Source organism: Hyaena hyaena, unplaced genomic scaffold (genome assembly GCF_003009895.1).
Source record: "Hyaena hyaena isolate Hyena2069 unplaced genomic scaffold, ASM300989v1 scaffold_29, whole genome shotgun sequence".
Taxonomy (NCBI): Eukaryota; Metazoa; Chordata; class Mammalia; order Carnivora; family Hyaenidae; genus Hyaena; species Hyaena hyaena.
This window is the reverse complement of record NW_024080661.1, coordinates 2,410,451-2,429,579: the sequence shown is the minus strand read 5'-3', so window position 1 is coordinate 2,429,579 and position 19,129 is coordinate 2,410,451. Positions and strand designations below refer to the sequence as shown.

At 47.0% G+C, this 19,129-nt stretch overlaps 1 protein-coding gene and 1 long non-coding RNA gene across 3 annotated transcripts; both read right to left on the bottom strand.

Annotated features, from left to right (window-relative positions):
• SNX11 (sorting nexin 11) lies at positions 1-10,429 on the bottom strand. 2 transcript variants are annotated; one of them, XM_039227892.1, is made up of 8 exons: positions 10,225-10,429; positions 7,748-7,807; positions 6,725-6,779; positions 6,202-6,288; positions 5,785-5,885; positions 3,553-3,648; positions 3,117-3,329; positions 1-1,530 (listed from the first exon to the last, which is right to left on the bottom strand). In XM_039227892.1, the coding sequence occupies exons 1-8, from the start codon at positions 10,347-10,349 to the stop codon at positions 1,257-1,259; spliced, it is 1,011 nt and encodes a 336-aa protein (XP_039083823.1). In that variant the 5' UTR covers positions 10,350-10,429; the 3' UTR covers positions 1-1,256. The 2 variants fall into 2 exon arrangements, with proteins under 2 accessions (XP_039083823.1, XP_039083824.1); XM_039227893.1 differs by lacking the exon at positions 7,748-7,807.
• A 5,290-nt stretch (positions 10,430-15,719) lies between these two features.
• Positions 15,720-19,112, bottom strand: LOC120229134. The gene is made up of 2 exons (XR_005527674.1): positions 18,934-19,112; positions 15,720-16,100 (listed from the first exon to the last, which is right to left on the bottom strand). It is a non-coding gene; the product is annotated as an uncharacterized LOC120229134 (long non-coding RNA).
• Positions 19,113-19,129: the final 17 nt, after the last annotated feature.

The window sequence follows — 19,129 nt, the reverse complement described above, 5'->3', positions numbered from 1 at the left end:
TCTTAAATACTTGGAATTTTATTTCAGGCCAAAGCCCCTCAACTCTGAACTAAATGCCTTGACAGTCCCACAGCCCAGGCTGGTAGTAAAGGAGCCCGCAGACAGGGGTGGGGCGGCCGGAGGAGGAAGGGGTGGGTGAGAGGAGAGCCACACACCCACACCTAAACACCTAAGCGCCGAGCACCGCACACTGCCAGCGGCTCTCATCTCCTGCCCTACCCGCGCTGGCTCTCTGCGGAGAGGAATTATGGCAGCAGGAGGGCTGAATGCCTCATTGTCTGAAGGCGAGTCGTTCCTCATCTCCCTCCCCAGAGCCCTCTCTCCAGGCACAAACAAAGCCCTTGCGCCCCATTGGACTGAACAGACGGCCTCCCTGCCACACAGGGAGGGGCTCTGTGGAAGCTGAAGCCCCAGGGGCAGGGGGCTGTTACTAAGGGAGAAGAGAAGGATTCAAAAAAGCAAGGAGCCAGCGCCAACCCTGCAGGAAAGATAGTCACAGCTCTGCTTTATAACCAGAGGGGACAGCGACAGCTCAGGACCCAGGACAGCCTTTTCTAAAACAAAACCCCCCAAGCCGCTGCCCTTCCTCCGGCTGTGCCTGACCACTTCTCTTCGGCGGATGGCCGTGAGCTATTTCACGAGTCTCGGGTCCCACACGGGGAGACTGAGGTCTCGGGGTATGCGGGAACCCCCGGCGACAGGAATCACAGCACCGCTCCGTTCCGCGGTGTTAGGAAGGCAGGCGAGCAAGGGGAAGGTGGGAGGATCGACATTCGCCACCCGGTCCCCGGAGAGAAGGCAGGCAAGAGGCCAGCCTCCCAGAAACAGTGCTCCGAAGGGCCGCCGCAAAATCACAGCCCCTGGGAATACAACTACGCAAGCATTTCTGTTGGGTCAGTGTTCAATAGGACAGCTTAACATCTGCCACTTGCAGGTCCCCAAAACCAGTCACCTGAGGCAATGCTCCTGGGCCCATTCACAAACATCTACAGAAACTCAGCTCCCAAGGGAGTAAATATATGCCGTGTGTCTCCGGCAGAAGCAAACACCGCCGGCCTTCCTGACAGCTGTGCGGTGCTTACTCCCGTGGTGGAAGCTCGAGGAGCTGCTGCGACCCACCTCTGTGCAACCAACCTGAGCAGAGGCAACCGTAAGACACTGAGTGGCCCAATGGCCCCACACCTACCCTGTGCCCGATCCCAGCCCGGCCAGTCCCCCTGCAGCCTTGGAGCAGAACCCAGGACTCAGGCCAGAGCTCATTTTTCCAAAACCGTTTCTAACTGCCCAGGGTCCAAAGGCACAGCACGGTCCCCCGCCACAGCCCTCCTCACTGGCTGAGAAGCAGACGTTCCCTCTTCAGGTCTTGTAAAATCACAGCATGATGGCGAGGGGGAGGGCGGCAGAGGGGCGCTTTCCAAGGAAGGAGCTTCAGAGTCAACAACGGGAGCCCACACCTCGAAATGGTCCTTTTCTTCCCTGGGAGGTGGTGAGGGAGGGCTCCTCCTGCCCGATCTTGGAAGAAAGCAGCAACTGGGAAAGAATGGGAAGGGAGAAAGGAGGGCATGAACAGAGAAGCACAAATCAATGGATAAGCACAAGTGAACAAATGGTGGGACAGCCATACAAATGGAATATTATTTGGCCATAAAAAGGAATTAAGCACTGCACTCCCCTAAATACGAATGCACCTTGAAAACACAGAGTTTAGGGGTGCCGGGGTGGCTCAGCCAGTTGAGCATCCAACTTCAGCTCAGGTCATGATCTCATGGTTTATGAGTTCGAGCCCCAAGTCGGGCTCTGTGCTGACAGCTCGGGGCCTGGAGCCTGCTTCGGATTCTGTGTCTCCCCCTCTCTCTGTCCCTCCCATGATCATGCTCGGCCTCTCTCTGTCTCTCAATGATAAATAAATGTTAAAAAAAAAAAAAAAATTTTTTTTTAATGGAAAGAAAACGCAGAGTCGAAGTGGCCAGGCACAAAAGACCACGCATCAGATGACTCCACTTGTGTGAGATGTTCAGAATAGATGCAGATCCACAGATGCAGAAAGTAGACTGGTAGCCATCAGGGGTTAGGAGATGGGGAAATGGGGAGTCACTGCTAATGGGTACAAGGTTTCTTTGGGGATGATAAACACTAGGGTTCTAAAATGGACTATGGTGACTGATGGTTGCACAACTTTGTAAACAAATTAAAAACTACCGAATCATGGGGCGCCTGGGTGGCTTAGTCGGTTAAGCGTCCGACTTTCGCTTGGGTCATGATCTCGCGGTTCGTGGGTTCGAGCCCCGCGTCGGGCTCTGTGCTGACTGCCAGCTCAGAGCCTGGAGTCTTATTTCAGTCTGTGACTCCCTCTCTCTCTGACCCTCCCCTCCTCATGCTGTCTCTCTCTCTCCTAGAAATAAATAAAAAAAAAAAAAAAAAAAAAACTACCGAATCGTAACATTAAAAGGTTGAATTTTAAAATATGTAAATTGTATTTCAAAAAAGTTGTTACTTTTTTTATAAGATTTTATTTTTAAGTAATCTCTACACCCAACGTGGGGCTCGATCTCATAACCCCAAGATCAAGAGTCACACGCTCCACCGACTGAGCCAGCTGGGTGCCCCAAAATTGTTACTTTCACAGGGTGGGAAGGGGGCACCTGGATGACTCAGCCAGTTGAGTGTCTGAATTCAGCTCAGGTTATGATCTCGCGGTTTGGGAGTTCAAGCCCCACATTGGGCTTGCTGCTGTCAGCTCAGGGCCCGCTTCGGGTCCTCTGTTCCCTACCCCCCCGCCCCTCCTCTGTTCATGCTCTGTCTCAAAAATAAAATAAACATTTAAAAATTAATTAATTAATTACATAAAATGTCAGGGAGAGAAATAAAGAGAATAAGAATGTCTTCTCTTCTTTTCCCCAAGTTTCAATAGGACAGCCTGCTACCCAGGGACGAGTCAGCCCAGAAGTTCAGACTCTGGCCCATGAGACGAAGACAACCACGCACTAGGGGAACAAGGCCTCTTCTGAAAGGCTACCAACGCTGTGACAGTACTCTCTCTATCAAATGGACACCTCACTGGCCCAGGCTAAAGAAGTCCTAGCCCTTGGTGCCTCTGAAATGAGAGCTCCAGTTACCTCTTTGGCTGGTCTCCTTTAGCCAAGTGAGAAGAACCCCGCCTCTCCTCCTGGACCCAGCCACAGTTTGACATAGCGTAGTGAAGAATGGCGTCAGAAACGGTCATGGGGCTTCGGCCCTGGACACAGGCTTCGATCTCGGGCACCGAGAGCTGGCTTTGCAGGAAGAGGTGTAGCTGGCTGTCCGACAGGAGAACCACACTCTGCAGGACCCTGGGGAAAACACGGGACGTACAACACAGCATCACCCCAAGTAGCTGCTCTCCCCAGCCCCATTTGTTGACGGGCTTCTGGGAGCACTGAAGGCATGGGGGCGCGAGAAAGGCACCTACCACACACGTGCCTATCTGTTCAAAGGCAGCCCGTGCTGCCTGGCACCCTCCCCCTCCCCGCCCGCACCTCAGGTGGCAGGTGCTAGCCCGCCACATGCACTCACTTTTCCAGGAAGTGCTGCAGACCTTGCCGGCGCTTCTCGATGAACTCATCTGAGCTGCCAAAGAAGGTTGACTTCCCAGGAAGTTCAGGTACAGGGCTGTGGGGCCACATAATGCAACACTCAAGGTAAGTGTAACATTAAAGACAGTCATTCCACCCCCTGCTCATGGAAACCCTCTAAAAAGAAGCACAAATCAATACAAATTGCTTTTATTTTTTATTTTTTTTTAATTTCTAGGAGAGAGAGAGACAGCGTGAGCAGGGGAGGGTCAGAGAGAGAGGGAGACACAGACTCTGAAATAGGCTCCAGGCTCTGAGCTGGCAGTCCGCACAGAGGCCAACGCGGGGCTCGAACCCACGAACCGTGAGATCATGACCTAAGCGAAAGTCGGATGCTTAACCGACTAAGCCACCCAGGCGCCCCACAAATAGCTTTTAATAAGGTGGGGGGGAGGGCAAGGCTAATACTGACTGCAAGCCATCCATGTGTCAGGCACCATGCTAAATGTTTTACAAACTTTATTTCACTACTCCTCCCAAAATCCTCATGAAAAACTATTAATGTCCCCAGTTCAGTAGTAAGGAAAGAGAATCAGAGAAGTTACGTAAATTTCCCATAACTGTGTAAATATCACACAGTTAGTAACCAGCAGGGGTGGTATTTGCACCACATCTATGCCTTCAAAACTTCACTGCCGCTATACTACATTGTTTACAAAACCCACTCCCACCATCAGCTGGTTTTTTTGTTCTAAGTGTATTATGTATTTTAAGAGAGAGGCAGAGAGAGAGGGAGAGAGAGAATCCCAAGCAGACTCTGCACTGGAAGCACAGAGACCGACACAGGACTCGAACCCAAGAACCGAGCGATCATGACCTAAGCCGAAACCAAGAGCCAGACACTTAACCGACTGAGCCATCCAGGTGCCCCTGTCAGCTCGTAGTTTAAAAAGGAAGAAATGTGGGGCACTGGGTGGCTCAGTCGGTTAAGTGTCTAACTTCGGCTCAGGTTATGATCTCACAGTTCGTGAGCTCGAGGCACACAAAAGCCTGCTTCTTCAGATCCTTGTCCCTCTCTTTCTGCCCTTCCCCCGCTCGTGCTGTCACTCTCTCTCAAAAATAAGAAATTTTTAAAAATGAATAAATAAATAAGAAGAAACTTGGACACACAGATGCAGAGCATGCTGAGTCCCTGCATGTACATTAAGACTACCTCCTCCACTCCAAGCAGGTCACATGCTTAGAATTTTCTAAAGTAGTTGAGTTGTAGCAAGGCATCCACAAACTCTTTAAACCTCCCCAGCTTCTATTATGAACATATTTTTTTTAAAAAAAAACAACAGGCCAGGGGCGCCTGGGTGGCTCAGTAGGGTAAGCATCTGACTTTGGCTCAGGTCATGATCTCACAGCTTGAGTTCGAGTTCCGCATCCGGCTCTGTGCTGACAGCTCAGAGCCTGGAGCCTTTTTCAGATTCTGTGTCTCCCTCTCCCTCTGCCCCTCCCCCCGCTCATGAGCACGCACGTGCTCTCTCTCAAAAACAGACATCAAAACAACAACAACAATAGGCCAGGCAAAGGGATGCAGGATCTGTCAGAGGAAATCCCAACTGGCTCCGAGGACCTGACCCACGACAGCGGCTTCACCAGTCCCACATGTTAACTAACTGGCTAGAGCACCCACAGGCCACCTGTCCCCAAGGCACTCAGTGGCTACCCTGCAGTGAAATCACTGTTCTAAATCATCTCCAGTTTTAGGACTTCTTTGGGATCGCATAAGTGAGGAGTGAAGAATACTACTTTCCCTAAGGCTCTCAGTCTGTTGTGTCTCTAGGAAAATTTCTCTGCACAAAAAAGAAAGTATTAAGATTTTTACAGGTCAAGTGGACAGGAACACCACTGGTCACGTTGAGTCCAGGTGCTAACAGGCTTCTGGTAACTAGTGATAGGCACATATAAAATGCTAGCAGTACATTTGTTGAGCCCTGGCTGAATATCCATAGAAAAAAAAAAAAGAAAAATATTTTTGATAGTTTGTATGACTTTGTTAGGTCAAAATACTAGAAAACAAGAACTCTGTCTTTCTTTTTTCCACTGACTTGAAAACATAATTTAAGAACACGGTTCTCCATTTCCTAAGTGCCTGATATGTAGCCAAGTGTTTTTTTTATTGTAAACTCTGGTTCTCACATAAGCACCCGTCTCAGAGCCAAGAAAGCAGCAGAAGCAGACTCACACTAAACCGGCATTTCTCTGTAGCTGCTTTCTCAACCATACGAACTCACGGTAGCGGCGACGCACACAGGACGTCTTGGCAGTAAAGGCCTTGCTGTTGGTCTACAGGAAGAAGTACATGAAAAAGAAAAAAAAACAAAAAACAAGTAGAAAAAGACCAAGTGTACGTGAACTTCCCGTGGTCCCTCTCACGGAGGATCCAAGGCATCAGGCCACAGTCCTGATCAGGGGTTCCCAATAGAGCGAGGCGCCACTAGGCAGCCCGAAAGCAACTCACGCAGATCTCAAGCTCATTCCCCTCCTCCCTCCTCTTCTTCTGTCTCCAGACTCTCAAAATCCCCACCAACAGGTTCTGCCTTAGCACGAACCCTCAGCCCTGGAGAGCGCTGACCCCAGTGCAGAAGTCCGATGCACTTACATGGAGAAATATCTTATAATCCACATAAGAATTCCAGGAGCCCTCATTCTGCACGCGGGGGTCCTGAACACGCACGGTGATCACCTCCTGGAGGTAAGAAAGGCTCCTTCAGCTTCAGCTCGGCCACACCGTAAGGCAACTTTGACAACACAGGGGGCCAGATTTTTCCAGTCAGCACCACCTTTCATTCATTTATTCATTCAATCCAACAAGTATTTACTGACCATCCACTCTGTGTCGGAAGCTGCTCTAAGGCACCGGGGCCGAACGTGAACAAGAGACAAAAATTCTGGCCCGCGTGAATGTGACATCCAAGTACATTCCAGCGAATGGAAAAGGTCAAAATGGAGCCTCACTTCCCAGTATGGCTTTGCTCCGCAGTTCCTTCCACTGCCTTTATTTTGAGCTCATCTGAACCCCTGACGTATTACTGCCAGCGGAATACCAGGGAGCAACGATTTGCCTCTTTTCCCAAATCCCATCAAACTTGGACCCACCTGTTTCCTGAAGACCACACGCTTACCTCCTGCTCCTGGTTTTCCAACATCCTACACCAAACGCCCATTGGAAGAAAACATCTGACCAGGGACAGAAGGCAGGGGAACAATCATGGTTAGTATGCCTCTGCTCCTGTCACTCGACACCAAGGCAAAACCCTGAACATTCTTACTTACCCCTGGGAAAACCCCCAGGTAACTTTTTTGGTTCTAGTGTGAAACGTAAGAGGAAGCAAAAAAACTCCCCCACGTTAGCTTGGTGCCAAGCTGAAAACCCCGGATGATTTGACTCCCTTCTCAGACCACTGCCAGGACCCCTCGCTAGGCCACCTCTAGCCAAAGCATGGCTGGGTCTGTGCAGTGTTCACCCCCAGCAGCCAGAAAAGGCAAGTTCAGATGTAAAACCTCTGCTTGAGGACTGCAGGTGAAGGCAGTGTCTGGCGGCACGCACAACACACCCCTGCAAGCGAGCCTAACACTGCCCCCTCCTGGCGGCTTAGCGACAACCACACCCCACAAACACCAAGGCTTTTCAAAGTCTCTCTTTGTCTTGCTGACCGTATGGTGACCCACCTGGGGGTAAATCATAGAGCTGGAGAGCTCCGGGCGCACCTGAGTGGGCTGCCCAGTTGCAACCTTCCTTTCTCTAATCTGTTCTCCAGAAGCCAAGCCAATGGTTCCAATCATTTCCTCTCTCGACATGCTATCCGGTTGTACCTCTGCCCAAGCACCCCACAGCTGCACAGGTCAGCTGGGGATGCTTTCCGCTCCTTTGTAAAGATTCATTAAAGTCTGAGCCCCTGATTTCCCCCAATGTGGCAGTTTACGTGTGCAGCGACATCGCCCACTCCGACAAGGGGACCATGAAGCCTACAGCACAGGGTTACTCAAGTCCAAAGGGGCCCATGATGTCACCTTCTGTTAAAATACAGCACTAATCTTGTTACTCCTAGAACCACTCCAACAGCATCCACCCTGGCTGCTGCCTCCACCCCCTTCTCCTCTCTTAAGAGCCGAACAATAAGGTTTAATTTCCCTTTCCAATTTACCTTGAAATGAAAACTGACTTCAGCCAATATGTACTGCCAACAAATGGTCCAGGCTGGCTCCTGGGAAAACAAGACTATCTCTAAGCTCCCCCTCTCCCATCCTCCATGCTCATTCACACACCCACTCATTTTTACAGTCCTACAATTAATTTTAAACACATTCTCTTATTAGTTCTGCTTTACCATTAGAAGAGCGTGTAATGAGTTTCCTTGTATTTTATGTTTTGCTAACACAAGGCTAACGTTTCAAGAGAAGGGGAGCTCATTTACGCCACAAAATGAGCAGCGCAAACAACTTTCCCCAGTTCTTTCCAGTATACCAGATCTCTCCACACTAACCACTGCACACAGAGACAAAACTGCATGTGGTATATACATTACAGGATTGGGCGACCCTGTTGAGCAAACCAGAGTTTTGTGTGACTGTAACACCATCTTCGTATTCCTGCCGACAGCCTGATTTTCCATCTGATGCAGTCACCACCACAAAGGGGTCCTGGACTGGAAGGAAATTCCAATTCCATAACACCCAGGGTGTAACACCTCCAATATAAGCAGTCACATGCCTGTGGCCCAAAAGAACAGGCCGACTGGCCGTGAACAGGTAACCACCTCAGATTTTAAAAAAAAGAAAAGTAGGGGCGCCTGAGTGGCTTAGTCGGTTAAGCGTCCGACTTTCGCCTAGGTCATGATCTCGCAGTTCGTGGGTTCGAGCCCCGCGTCGGGCTCTGTGCTGACTTCCAGCTCAGAGCCTGGAGCCTGTTTCAGAGTCTGTGTCTCCCTCTCTCTCTGACCCTCCCCTGCTCACACTGTCTCTCTCTCTCTCCTAGAAATAAATAAAAATATTAAAAAAAAAAAAAGAAAAGTAAAATTTTCTCTTCTCCTTTCAGGCATTTGGCAGATTGCCAGCACAGAAGCCAAGGGTTCAGTAGTCTGAAGGGTCTTTTTCACAAAAGTAACGACGGGAAAGATGAGGACAAGGAACCTTAGTCATCCACACACTCCATGGGGCTCACGCCTCTCCTGGGACTTGAAAGGTTTGCCAAATCCAGCACCATAATTTAGTAATTGAATGGTCATCAGTCTGAGGCTCAAAAAGAGTTTGTAGAGGGCCCTGCACCACTTCCAAGTGCAAGTTCCTCCCCTTTCCTTGGGGGCTCAAACCACTTAGAAACAGCTATAAACTCGATTAAAAAAAAAAAAAAAAAACCTAGCGCCCCTAAGATGCTGTCTACTTAAATCTAAGTTTAAAGGGCACTGACAAAGTCTCAATTGTAACTTGCCCTTAAGACCACTAGACACTGGAACAAATACAAAAACCTGGACTCCAAACAATAATTTCTAGCAACTACTATTCTCCATCAGCTTCCTCCGCATAGATGCCACTCCTCACACGGAAATGCTCAGTTCTGCCTGTGAAGGGGAAGGAGGAAGTTCTTAATTTTGGCTCGCGATCTGGGAGATGGATCCAGGTCATATAAATAAGGGCAAGTCAGAGATCCTCTCAGCTCCCTTCGCATGGCACTCAGCACTAACTGCATTTCCTGGGTCCTTTTGGCCACATCCAAAGCTTCCTTTTCTTCCTCCATTTGTACCAGCATCAGTGTCTCTGGGAAGAACCCAGTTGTTTGCTTTATACAAAGCAGATTCCTTGTAAAGCTTTCCAGTTGCCTCACAATTCAAGGCAGCAATTCAAGGCTTTCCCACCATTTTCACCCCCATTTAAACTACTTCAAAAAAGAGGTTAAAAACAAATGAGGTCCGAGGGACGCCTTAATCAGTAGGTTAAGCATCTGACTCGTGATTGCAGTTCAGGTCATGATCTCATGATCGCTGAGATCAAACCAGGCGTCTGGCTCTGCGCTGATCCCAAGACCCTGCTTAAGATTCTCTCTCTCTCTCTCTCTCAAAATAAGTGAGTAAACGTTTATTTTAAATCAGGTGATAAAAGTGTATTGAGCCACCAAGACTCCTATCCCTTCTTACTCAGTCTTGAGCCCTAGATTCGCAACCAAGCAGCTTCACTCCAGCCTTCTATTTGTGATCTGCCACTCCTTACACGTGGAAGGCAAATCACAACAGCGACCACAATCTAGCAGGAACCGCCTCTCTCCCCGCAAAATATGTCACTACTCCTACCCCTAGCCGTTTGGGTGAATGTCCCCAAACTTTTACTCTGACCACTCCCCCTCCATCCTTAACGAACTAGGAGCGAAAGGACCCCATGACCCTTCTTCTCCTTTGACTATTAAGCTTGGGGAGTGGAAACGAAAGATGCTCTCTACTTGGAAAACAAATGAAAAAGCCGGGCTTCCTCCCTTGGATCCGGAGCAAGCCCCCGCCTTCAGCCCGGGACGTGAGACAGCCTCTTCCCTAAGAGGTCAAGCGAGAACCCCACCCCCAAGCGCCACTCTGGACGCTCCAGCCTCACCGGAGAGCAGCACTCTCTTCCCGCGACCCCGCCCACGACCCCTCACCTGAGAGCAGCACCCACTCCCCGCAGCGACACCGCCGACGCCGCACCATAGAGCCTGAGTCTCGGCTTCTCCTTCCGGGTGAGTGGCCGGCGCCCCGGTGCACGACGGGAGAAGGCTCCGGGCATGCCAATCCCGGGTGCCCAGGACGCCCCGCCCCTGCAGGCCCGAGCGCCCGCTGGAGATTCCCACGCGGGAGGCGGCGCGCTCGCCCCGCCCCGGCCCCGGCCCGAGTCCCGGTCCCCTGAGACTCCCTCGGGACAGTGGCGGGTGGACGCGGGTGAGGAGCGGTGTCTGGGCACTGACCGCCTGTCCAGAGCCGTGTCCCGCCCGTCGTTGTCAGCCGCAGCCAATCAGCGGCCAGGGAGCCTCCTTCAGGGTCCGAAAGAGGGCCCCGGGACGTTGTCGGTCTTCGTTTCGGTCCGGCCGTGGGCCATCTGCAGTGTGGGAGGGTCGGGGAAGAAAACGCCCACATTCCTGGAATGTCTCGAAGTCTCGAGAGTTTCCCCATTTGAGCCCGCTGGGTTGCAGTTCCCCCGCGGAGTTACCGCGGGCGGGTCAACTCCCTGGCGAACTCACATTGGTAAAACCACGGATCCTCAGAGCGAAAAGCGAACGGAGATGGCCCAGCGAACACCTGTTTCTCTCGCGAAGCAAGCGCAAGGAAGAATCGGACAGCTAGTTAGTAAAAACAGAAAATACGTTGGATACGATGGCTTTTTTTTTTTATGTTGTTGAAACGTCTTTTCACAACCTGTTTAAAGGTAATTTTTGCAAAGATAATAATGTCAAGGAAAAAGTTAGGGTCACAAAATGCAAGCTCTGGAGTTAGACGGCTTTGGTACAATACCCAGCACTACGCTGGACTGTGGGGTTTTAACCTGATGCTAAATCTTTATAAATCTTAGTTTCCTCATCTGTAGAATGGAGGTTATTGCAAACCTCAGAGAAGCTTTTCTCAAACTTTTTGGTCTCAGGATCCCTTTACATGTTAAGTAAATTATACGCCCAACGTGGGCTCAAACTCATGACCCCAAGATCAAGAGTCACATGCCCTGAGGACTGAACCAGCCAAGAGCCCCAACATTCTTAAAAATGATTAAGAGAGGGGCGACTGGGTGGCTCAGTCGGTTAAGCGTCCGACTTCGGCTCAGGTCATGATCTCGCGGTTTGTGGGTTCGAGCCCGGTGTCGAGCTCTGTGCTGGCAGCTAGCTCAGAGCCTGGAGCCTGTTTCGGATTCTGTGTCTCCCTCTCTCTCTGACCCTCCCCTGCTCATGCTGTCTCTCTCTCTCAGAAATAAATTTAAAAAATTTTTTAATTGATTAAGAGCATTTGTTTATGTGGGATATTCACTATATTAGAAATTAAAATTGAGAAATTAAAAAACATGTATTAAGCCACCTAAAATGATAATAAACCAGTAGATGTTAATGTTTTACGAAATATAACTACAGTTTCCAAAAAACATTAGCAGAGTGGCATTGCATTACAATTTTGCAAATCTCTTTAACGTCTGGTGTTTGGCATAATAGAAGACAGCTGGATTCCCATATTTCCTCCCCATTTTCTCTGATTTGCTATGTTATTTTGGTCTAGGAAATGAAGAAACTCCAGTCTCACACAGATAAATAGTTAGAAAAGGAAGGACTATTTTTAGCATTCTCCAATAACTGTGGATACTAGCGAAACTCCACAAACGGCAATTTCTTAAAGATTAATTACAACGGGGAATCTGAAACCACTTAGAAAATATTGGTTTACCGAATTATGCAGATCATCCAAATATTGATGCATTTCACTATTCAGCATTAAAAAAATCACATTCATTATAATCATCATTGATCTTATCTGGAAAATCTGGGAAAGCTGCAAGCTCACTTTGATGGATACCAAAGACCTTTTCCAAAATTAGTTTTTTTTCTTGAAAGCTCAAATTTTATCATTGACAAAAAGTACTTTAAGTTATTTTTCCTTCATGTGCCAGGCTCATTCCATTCAAATATTCAAGTCTGAATAACCAACCATAGTTACCCTATGATCCCCATAGTTCATTCTTTCAAACAAAACTTGTGTTCCAAAGTACACAGCCATACCATCCTGAACACTCCCGATCTCAGAAACTAAGCAGGGTCAGCCCTGGTTAGTACTTCGATGAGAAAAATGGTGTTCTTTTTTGGGGGGAGGGGAGCTCATTCAGTTCACACATTTCAATCACACAACCCTATACTTCAGTAAGCGGCAGAAGGGCTTTATATACAACCCCCATCTCATTACGCAGAACATCGAAAAGATATATACTCCAGAAGAGAGATTTCGCAAAATTAATAATTTGTACTGCTTCCTAGTCTTAAGTGAAAGTGGTTTTTCTCCTTTTAAGATTTGTAAGTAAACTCTACACCCAACAGGGGGCTCAAACTTACAACGCTGGGATCAAGAGTCTCTTGATCAAGTAGTCTGCTCTACTGAGTGAGCCAGAGTAAGCCAGCCAGGCACCCTGAAAGTGGCTTTTTTTTTTTCTTTTTGAAAGTGGCTTCTTAATACTTTTGTTGCCTACACGTGACGGCGGAATACCATGACTCTAGCGTCTTGATTCACAGGCGGTGCCTACGGTTTCACCTGTTGTTGCCTTTGCACCATTAGTGAAAATGTAAACACAGTGAAAACGCATCTCATGTCTTCTTATTATCATGAAAATAGTTCTGATCTTGCAGACTCGCTGTAACTCACTTAGGCATTCCCAGAGTCTGTGGACTACACTTGGAGAACCACCGAGCAAAACCGCAGAATGTGTCCATTCATTCATCAAATATTTATTGAGCCCTTTCTGAGGGCCTGGACACCGCTGTAGGCATTACAATAAAGCAGGGAGCCAAACAGGAAAACACCCTGACCTCCTGCAACTTGTAAGTAACACGAGGGTTTAGCATCATTACCTCATACTTTACTCAACAGATGTTTTTATTTTTTCATTTTATTTTTTAAAATGTGTTTATTTTAAGAGAGAGAGAGAGAGAAAACGCGCACGTGTCTCGTGTATAGGGGAGGGGCAGAGAGAGGGAGAGAGAATCCCAAGCAGGCTCCTCATGCTGTCAGCACTGAGCCCAACTCGGGGCTCAGATACACAAACTGTGAAATCACGACCTGAGCCAAAACCAAGAGTCGGACACTTAACCGACTGAACCACCCCAGCGTCCCTCAATAAATGTTTTTAAATAGATTTATTAAACAATTTGAATGTAATAAGTTTTCATTAGTCAGTGCCATATCTTATTTTTTATTGATCTTATTTTTTCAACCGTAATTTCTAACAGTTGACAATGGGACCGATCTTTATGATACCTGAAATTCGAGTACTTCTCCAGGTAGTTAGCACTTTGCATGAGAAAATCAATCAATGTCAGGGCTATAGGTAGATGATTTGAGAAGCGTAGAGTTTACTTAGAGTCCAGTAACTACCAGGAAGTCACGTGAGAATCAAACTAACCAGGGGAGATAAGAAGGACAGATAGCTCTTAAGTATATTTGCCTTTTAAAAGAAAGTGCTTGTTAACCCCAAATGAATAAATCTTTAACAACAGAATTTTAAGTAGTGGTTAAAATGAAACAAAGAATCTCATACGCATAGGAGATGACTACTATCAAAGAAACTAAAAAGACAAGTATTGTGGGGATGTGGACAAATTGGAGCCTTTGTGCACTGTTGGAGAGAAAGTAAAATAGTACAGCCACTGTGGAAAAGTTTGGCAGTTCCTCAGAAAATTAAAAACATACGATCCAGGAATTCCACTTCTGGAATTGAAAAAGTGTTAAACAAACAAGCAAAAAAACAGACCCAAAATGGAGTCACTTGTGCTAAACACTATTCAACAAACCATGACTTAAAATCTAACCTAATTACTGTTTCAGCCCCTCCCAGGAATGTAATCTTAACTGTTCAGTCTAGTGAGGTAACCTTGTCAGCACCAGTGAGGTAATCTGCCTGAAAGACCCTTCCATCTCTCAAAGAAAGATAAGGTAATATAATTTTTCCTGGTCCCTGCCCCCTTCTATCTATAAAAGCTTTCCATTTTGGGTCACCTGGCTGGCTCAGTCAGTAGAGCATGTGACTCTTTATCTCAGGATTGTGAGTTGGAGCCCCATGTTGGGCATAGAGACTTTCAAAAAAAGAAGCCTTCCAGGGTCGCCTGGGTGGCTCAGTCGGTTGGGAGTTGGACTTCAGCTCAGGTCAAGATCTCACGGGTTTGTGAGTTTAAGCCCTACGCCAGGCCCTGTGCTGACAGCTCAGAGCCTGGAGTCCGCCTGGGTGGCTCAGTCGGTCAAGCATCCGACTTCACCGCTCAGGTCGTGATCTCACAGGTCGTGGGTTCGAGCCCCGCATGGGGCTCTGTGCTGACAACTAGCTCAGAGCCTGGAGCCTGTTTCAGATTCTGTATCTCCCTCTCTCTCTGATCCTTCCCTGCTCATGCTGTCATGCTGTCTCTCTCTCTCTCTCTCTCTCTCAGAAATAAATAAAACATTAAAAAATTTTTTAATTAAAAAAAGATTTTTAAGCCTCTCATTTTTGTATGCTCAGAGCGCCTTTATATATACTGGATGGGATGCTGCCCAATTAATAATCATTGGATAAAGCCAAGTTAATCTTTAAATTTTCTTAGTTGAATTTTGTCTTTTAACAAAATTTTGTCTTTTAACAAAATTCCAAAAGAATTGAAAGCAGGATCTCAAAAAGCTGTTTGTATGCCATGCTCAGAGCGGTATTATTTATAAAAGCTAAAATGTGGAAGTAACCCAAAGAGCCAATGATAAGACGAATGGATTAGCAGAATGTGATATATACATACATTTGGATATTCTTCATCCAAAAAAAACGGGGGGTTCTGACATATGCTGCAGCATTTAAACCTTGAGAACATTACACTAAATGAAATAAGCCAGTCACAAAAAGAAAAATACCATGTGATTCCACTTTCATGAGATTCTTAGAGTAGTCCAAACCTTAGAAAGTAGAATAATGGGTGCCAGAGGCTAGGGAGAGGAGGAATGGTGAGTTTTTGTTTAATGGGTATAGAGTTTAGTTTTAAATGATGGTTGCACTGCATTATGAATGCATTTAATACCACTCAACTGTCCACTTAAAAATGGTTAAGATGGTGGAGGGGCGCCTGGTTGGCTTAGAAGGCTGTGCATTGGACTCTTGATTTAGGCTCAGGTCATGATCCCGGGGCTGTAGGATCGAGCCCCACCTCCGACTCTGTGCTGAGTGTGGAGCCTACTTGAGCTTCTCTCGCTCTCCCTCTGTCCCTCTCCCCCACTTGCACTCTCTCTAAAATTCAAAAATAAAGTTAATGGTTAAGATGGTAAATTTTACGTAATGCATATTTTAGCGTCACTTTAAAAATTGGGGGGGGAATTGAAATAAAGAATTTCAGACAATGGGGAAGAAAATATTTCAAAAGCTCTGTACTTCCCCCACTCCTTAAATCACATGAGAAGCAACTATCTGCAGTACCTAAAATAGCTACTGTTTATTAGTGCCAGTGTATGGCATCCCCTTTATCCATTACGGTCCCTCCCACAGAAATGCTGCAAGGTAGGTCTGAGGTCATGTTGCCATGTTTCAGAGTTTTCTGTTGGCCGAGGCTCAGAGAAGTTGAGCTTGTTCAAAGTTACACAGCAGGCAAAAAGTAGAGACAGAATTAAGTCCAGTTCAGCCCGATTCCAAGTCCTTGTTCTTTTTTGCAGCATCAAACTTCCTCTCTTCCCCACATTCCTTGAGATTTTAGGAACTTCATGTGAGAGACACATTTCCTGTGGGCATGAGCAATGTGACTTCAGATGTTGTCTTGAGCAAGATTATTATGACCGAGTTGCTGTTACCCTTAAAAGGAAAAGAAACTCTCAGGGTCTGAATACCTTAAAATGCCACCATTCTTATGGGAAGAGAAAAGAATTACACCCATTTGATCCTAAAAGATTGTCAAAAAAGATACTGTTATGTAGAGGCTTGAGAGTTTGACATTCATCCCTTGCAGAAGTTCAGAATAGATTCCTAATGAGAGCTCTGAATTGACGGCAGAGTAGCATAAACCAGTAGTGCTCTGCTACCTAAAAAGAAAAGGTACCTTTGACTTTAAAAAAATTTTTTTTTGTTTTATTTATTTTTGAGACAGAGCACGAGTGGAGGAGGGGCAGAGAGAGAGAAGGAGACACAGAATCTGAAAGAGGCTCCAGGCTCTGAGCTGCCAGCACAGAACCCGATGCGGGGCTCAAACCCACAAACCGTGTGATCGTGACCTGAGCCGAAGTCAGACGCTTAACCGACTGAGCCACCAGGCACCCCAAAATATCTTTGACTCTCTTAATTCAAGAATGGTGTAGAACATCTATGCAGTGATGACTCCCCCTATTTTCAAATACCCACACAAAGAGCCAGAATTTAATAACAAACTAGATACGGTAGACCCAAAATTGTTTTCCTTTGATGTATGGATTAAGAAAATGGTGATATTTAGCCTGGAAAAGTAAAACCTTGGGGGGAACATAAAGGCTGAATTTCAATACTAGAAGGAGTATGAAAGAGGAATTAGGTTTACAGAACAAAACTGTGTGTAGCCACACACCCAGAACTAGGTGGGATTTTTATGTGCAAGCAGACTTCAGCTCAATATGAGGAATTGGGGATGGCGGCGTTTCATGTGGACAGAATTATAGTTTGGGAGTTAGAGGTGACATCAAACTGCAATTCCACCACTTTCTTGATGAATACCATTGGTAGGATTATACAACCTCTGAGCCTTTTCTGTGAACCGGGACTAGTAATTCCCACCTCCCGGCATGGTTTAGGATTACATAACATTAATCAAGACCTTAACAGGGGCTCCTGGGTGGCTTAGTCAGTTAAGCATCCGACTTTCGCTTAGGTCATGATCTCGCAATTTGTGGGTTCGAGCCCCACATCAGGCTCTGTGCTGACTGCCAGCCTGGAGCCTGTTTCAGAGTCTGTCACTCCCTCTCTCTCTGACCCTTCCCTGCTCACGCTGTCTCTCTCTCTCTCTCTCCTAGAAATAAATAAAACATTAAAAAAATTTTTTTTTAAATAAAAAAAAATCAAGACCTTAACAGAATTCCTAGTGCTGGGGTAAGCACTCAATAATAATAGCTTGTATAATGGGGCGCCTGGGTGGCTTAGTCGGTTAAGCGTCCGACTTTCGCTTAGGTCATGATCTCGCGGTTCGTGGGTTCGAGCCCTGCGTCGGGCTCTGTGCTGACTGCCAGCTCAGAGCCTGGAGCCTGTTTCAGTCTGTGACTCCCTCTCTCTCTGACCCTTCCCTGCTCACGCTGTCTCTCTCTCTCTCTTAGAAATAAATAAAAATATTAAAAAAAAATAATAATAGCTTGTATTATTAGAATTGATTTTCTCATCATTAAAGTGATTAAAAACAGGACACTTTAGGAGGGAGGGAGTAGCTGAATTTTTGCCTCTTCATGGACACCCAACCCAGATGTCTCAGGAAGAATTGCCCTCTTCTTTGTGCTCTCACAGCTGTTTTAGCAAAAATATTATGATATTGTTGAGCTGGGTTTCTTACATGACAATTCTCAAGAGCCCTGCACAGTGCCTGGCTCAGCAAAACCGTTACATACATATAGACTCCTGCATTCTGAGACCGAGTACAGGAGACTGGTTGCCTTTCCTCTTTACCTTATTTGTATAGTCAAAGTAAGGAAGAAAAAAAAGTCATCTTGTGGTAGTTTTTTTTTTTTTAATGTTTTACTTATTTTTGAGAGAGAGAGATAGAGACAGCATGAGCAGGGGAGGGTCAGAGAGAGAGGGAGACACAGAATCCAAAGACAGGCTCCAGGCTCTGAGCTAGCTGTTAGTAGAGCCCAACGTGGGGCTCGAACCCCCGAACTGTGTCGCACGCTCAGTCGACTGAGCCACCCAGGCGCCCCAATGGTAGTTCCATTTAGTTCCTGATTTGATTGGGAAAAGAGAGAACAAAAGAGTTAAAAAAAAAACAAAAAACCAAACCGCACAAATCTGATGTGAAGAAAAGAGATGAAGGAGAGGTTGATCACCTCCACTTCTGTCAGAACACTTCATTAATTCACTTAATCATTTATTCAACAACTATTGCTTGACAACTGTATGCCAGGGACTGTACTGGGCACTGAGTAGAGAGTGGTGAGCAACAGGAGGCAAGGTTTCTGCCCTTACAGGAATTTAGAAAATGTGAGACAGACATTAACTAATGACAATAAAGGGGGTAAATGTTATGAGACTGAATTTGCATAAGAACAGAGTTGGGGACAGGGATGTAGTTGTAATCAGAACTAAACAGTGTCTCGAAGGAGAATAAGTGTGGTTTTTGCCCGTCTCTGTGTTTTGGGGGGTGGCTGGGTGCGGAGTGCTCTTGGAGCTAAGGGGTACTGCGCTAGGGCTCTGGCTTGGCGCAGCCAGGGAGAAAGAGAAGTTCAGGAGGCCCGAATGTCAACTACCCGGGGGACCTAACCTAGTCTAAAGGGTCAGGCAAGACTTCGAAGGGGAAGTAATCTAAACACTGACCAGTAGGAGCCTTACAGAGATTTGAGGCAGAAGTTGAGGATTACAGAGATTATTGGCGATCTGATAAAGGTCTGGTGAGACACCTGTTTAGATTTAAAAATTTCGAGCATGTGAACTACTGTCCAGAAGTGGTTACTTTTCGTACCAAGCATCATGGGGCTCGCTCGTAAAACCACACGCTCTAATTCCCTAGGCTGCAACGTTCTCAACTAGAGTCGCTCGGGCGCTCGTTGCTAAAATCTAAAAACTCCCCGAACCCCGCGCAAACTCCGCGGGGCGGTGTAGGACGCGCGCGGCATTTTGGGTCTTGTAGTCTGGGCTGGACTCCAAGTCCCAGAGTA

What these genes read in the sequence shown, in the direction of transcription:
- SNX11 (XM_039227892.1), bottom strand. Translation starts at nt 10,349, where the DNA reads ATGCCCGGAGCCTTCTCCCGTCGTGCACCGGGGCGCCGGCCACTCACC. An exon ending in CAGAGAAATGCCGGTTTAGT is followed by an intron (nt 3,649 to 5,784) that starts GTGAGTCTGCTT and finishes GTGGCCCCACAG; the next exon opens with CCCTGTACCTGAACTTCCTG. An exon ending in CTGCAGCACTTCCTGGAAAA is followed by an intron (nt 3,330 to 3,552) that starts GTGAGTGCATGT and finishes TGTTTTCCCCAG; the next exon opens with GGTCCTGCAGAGTGTGGTTC.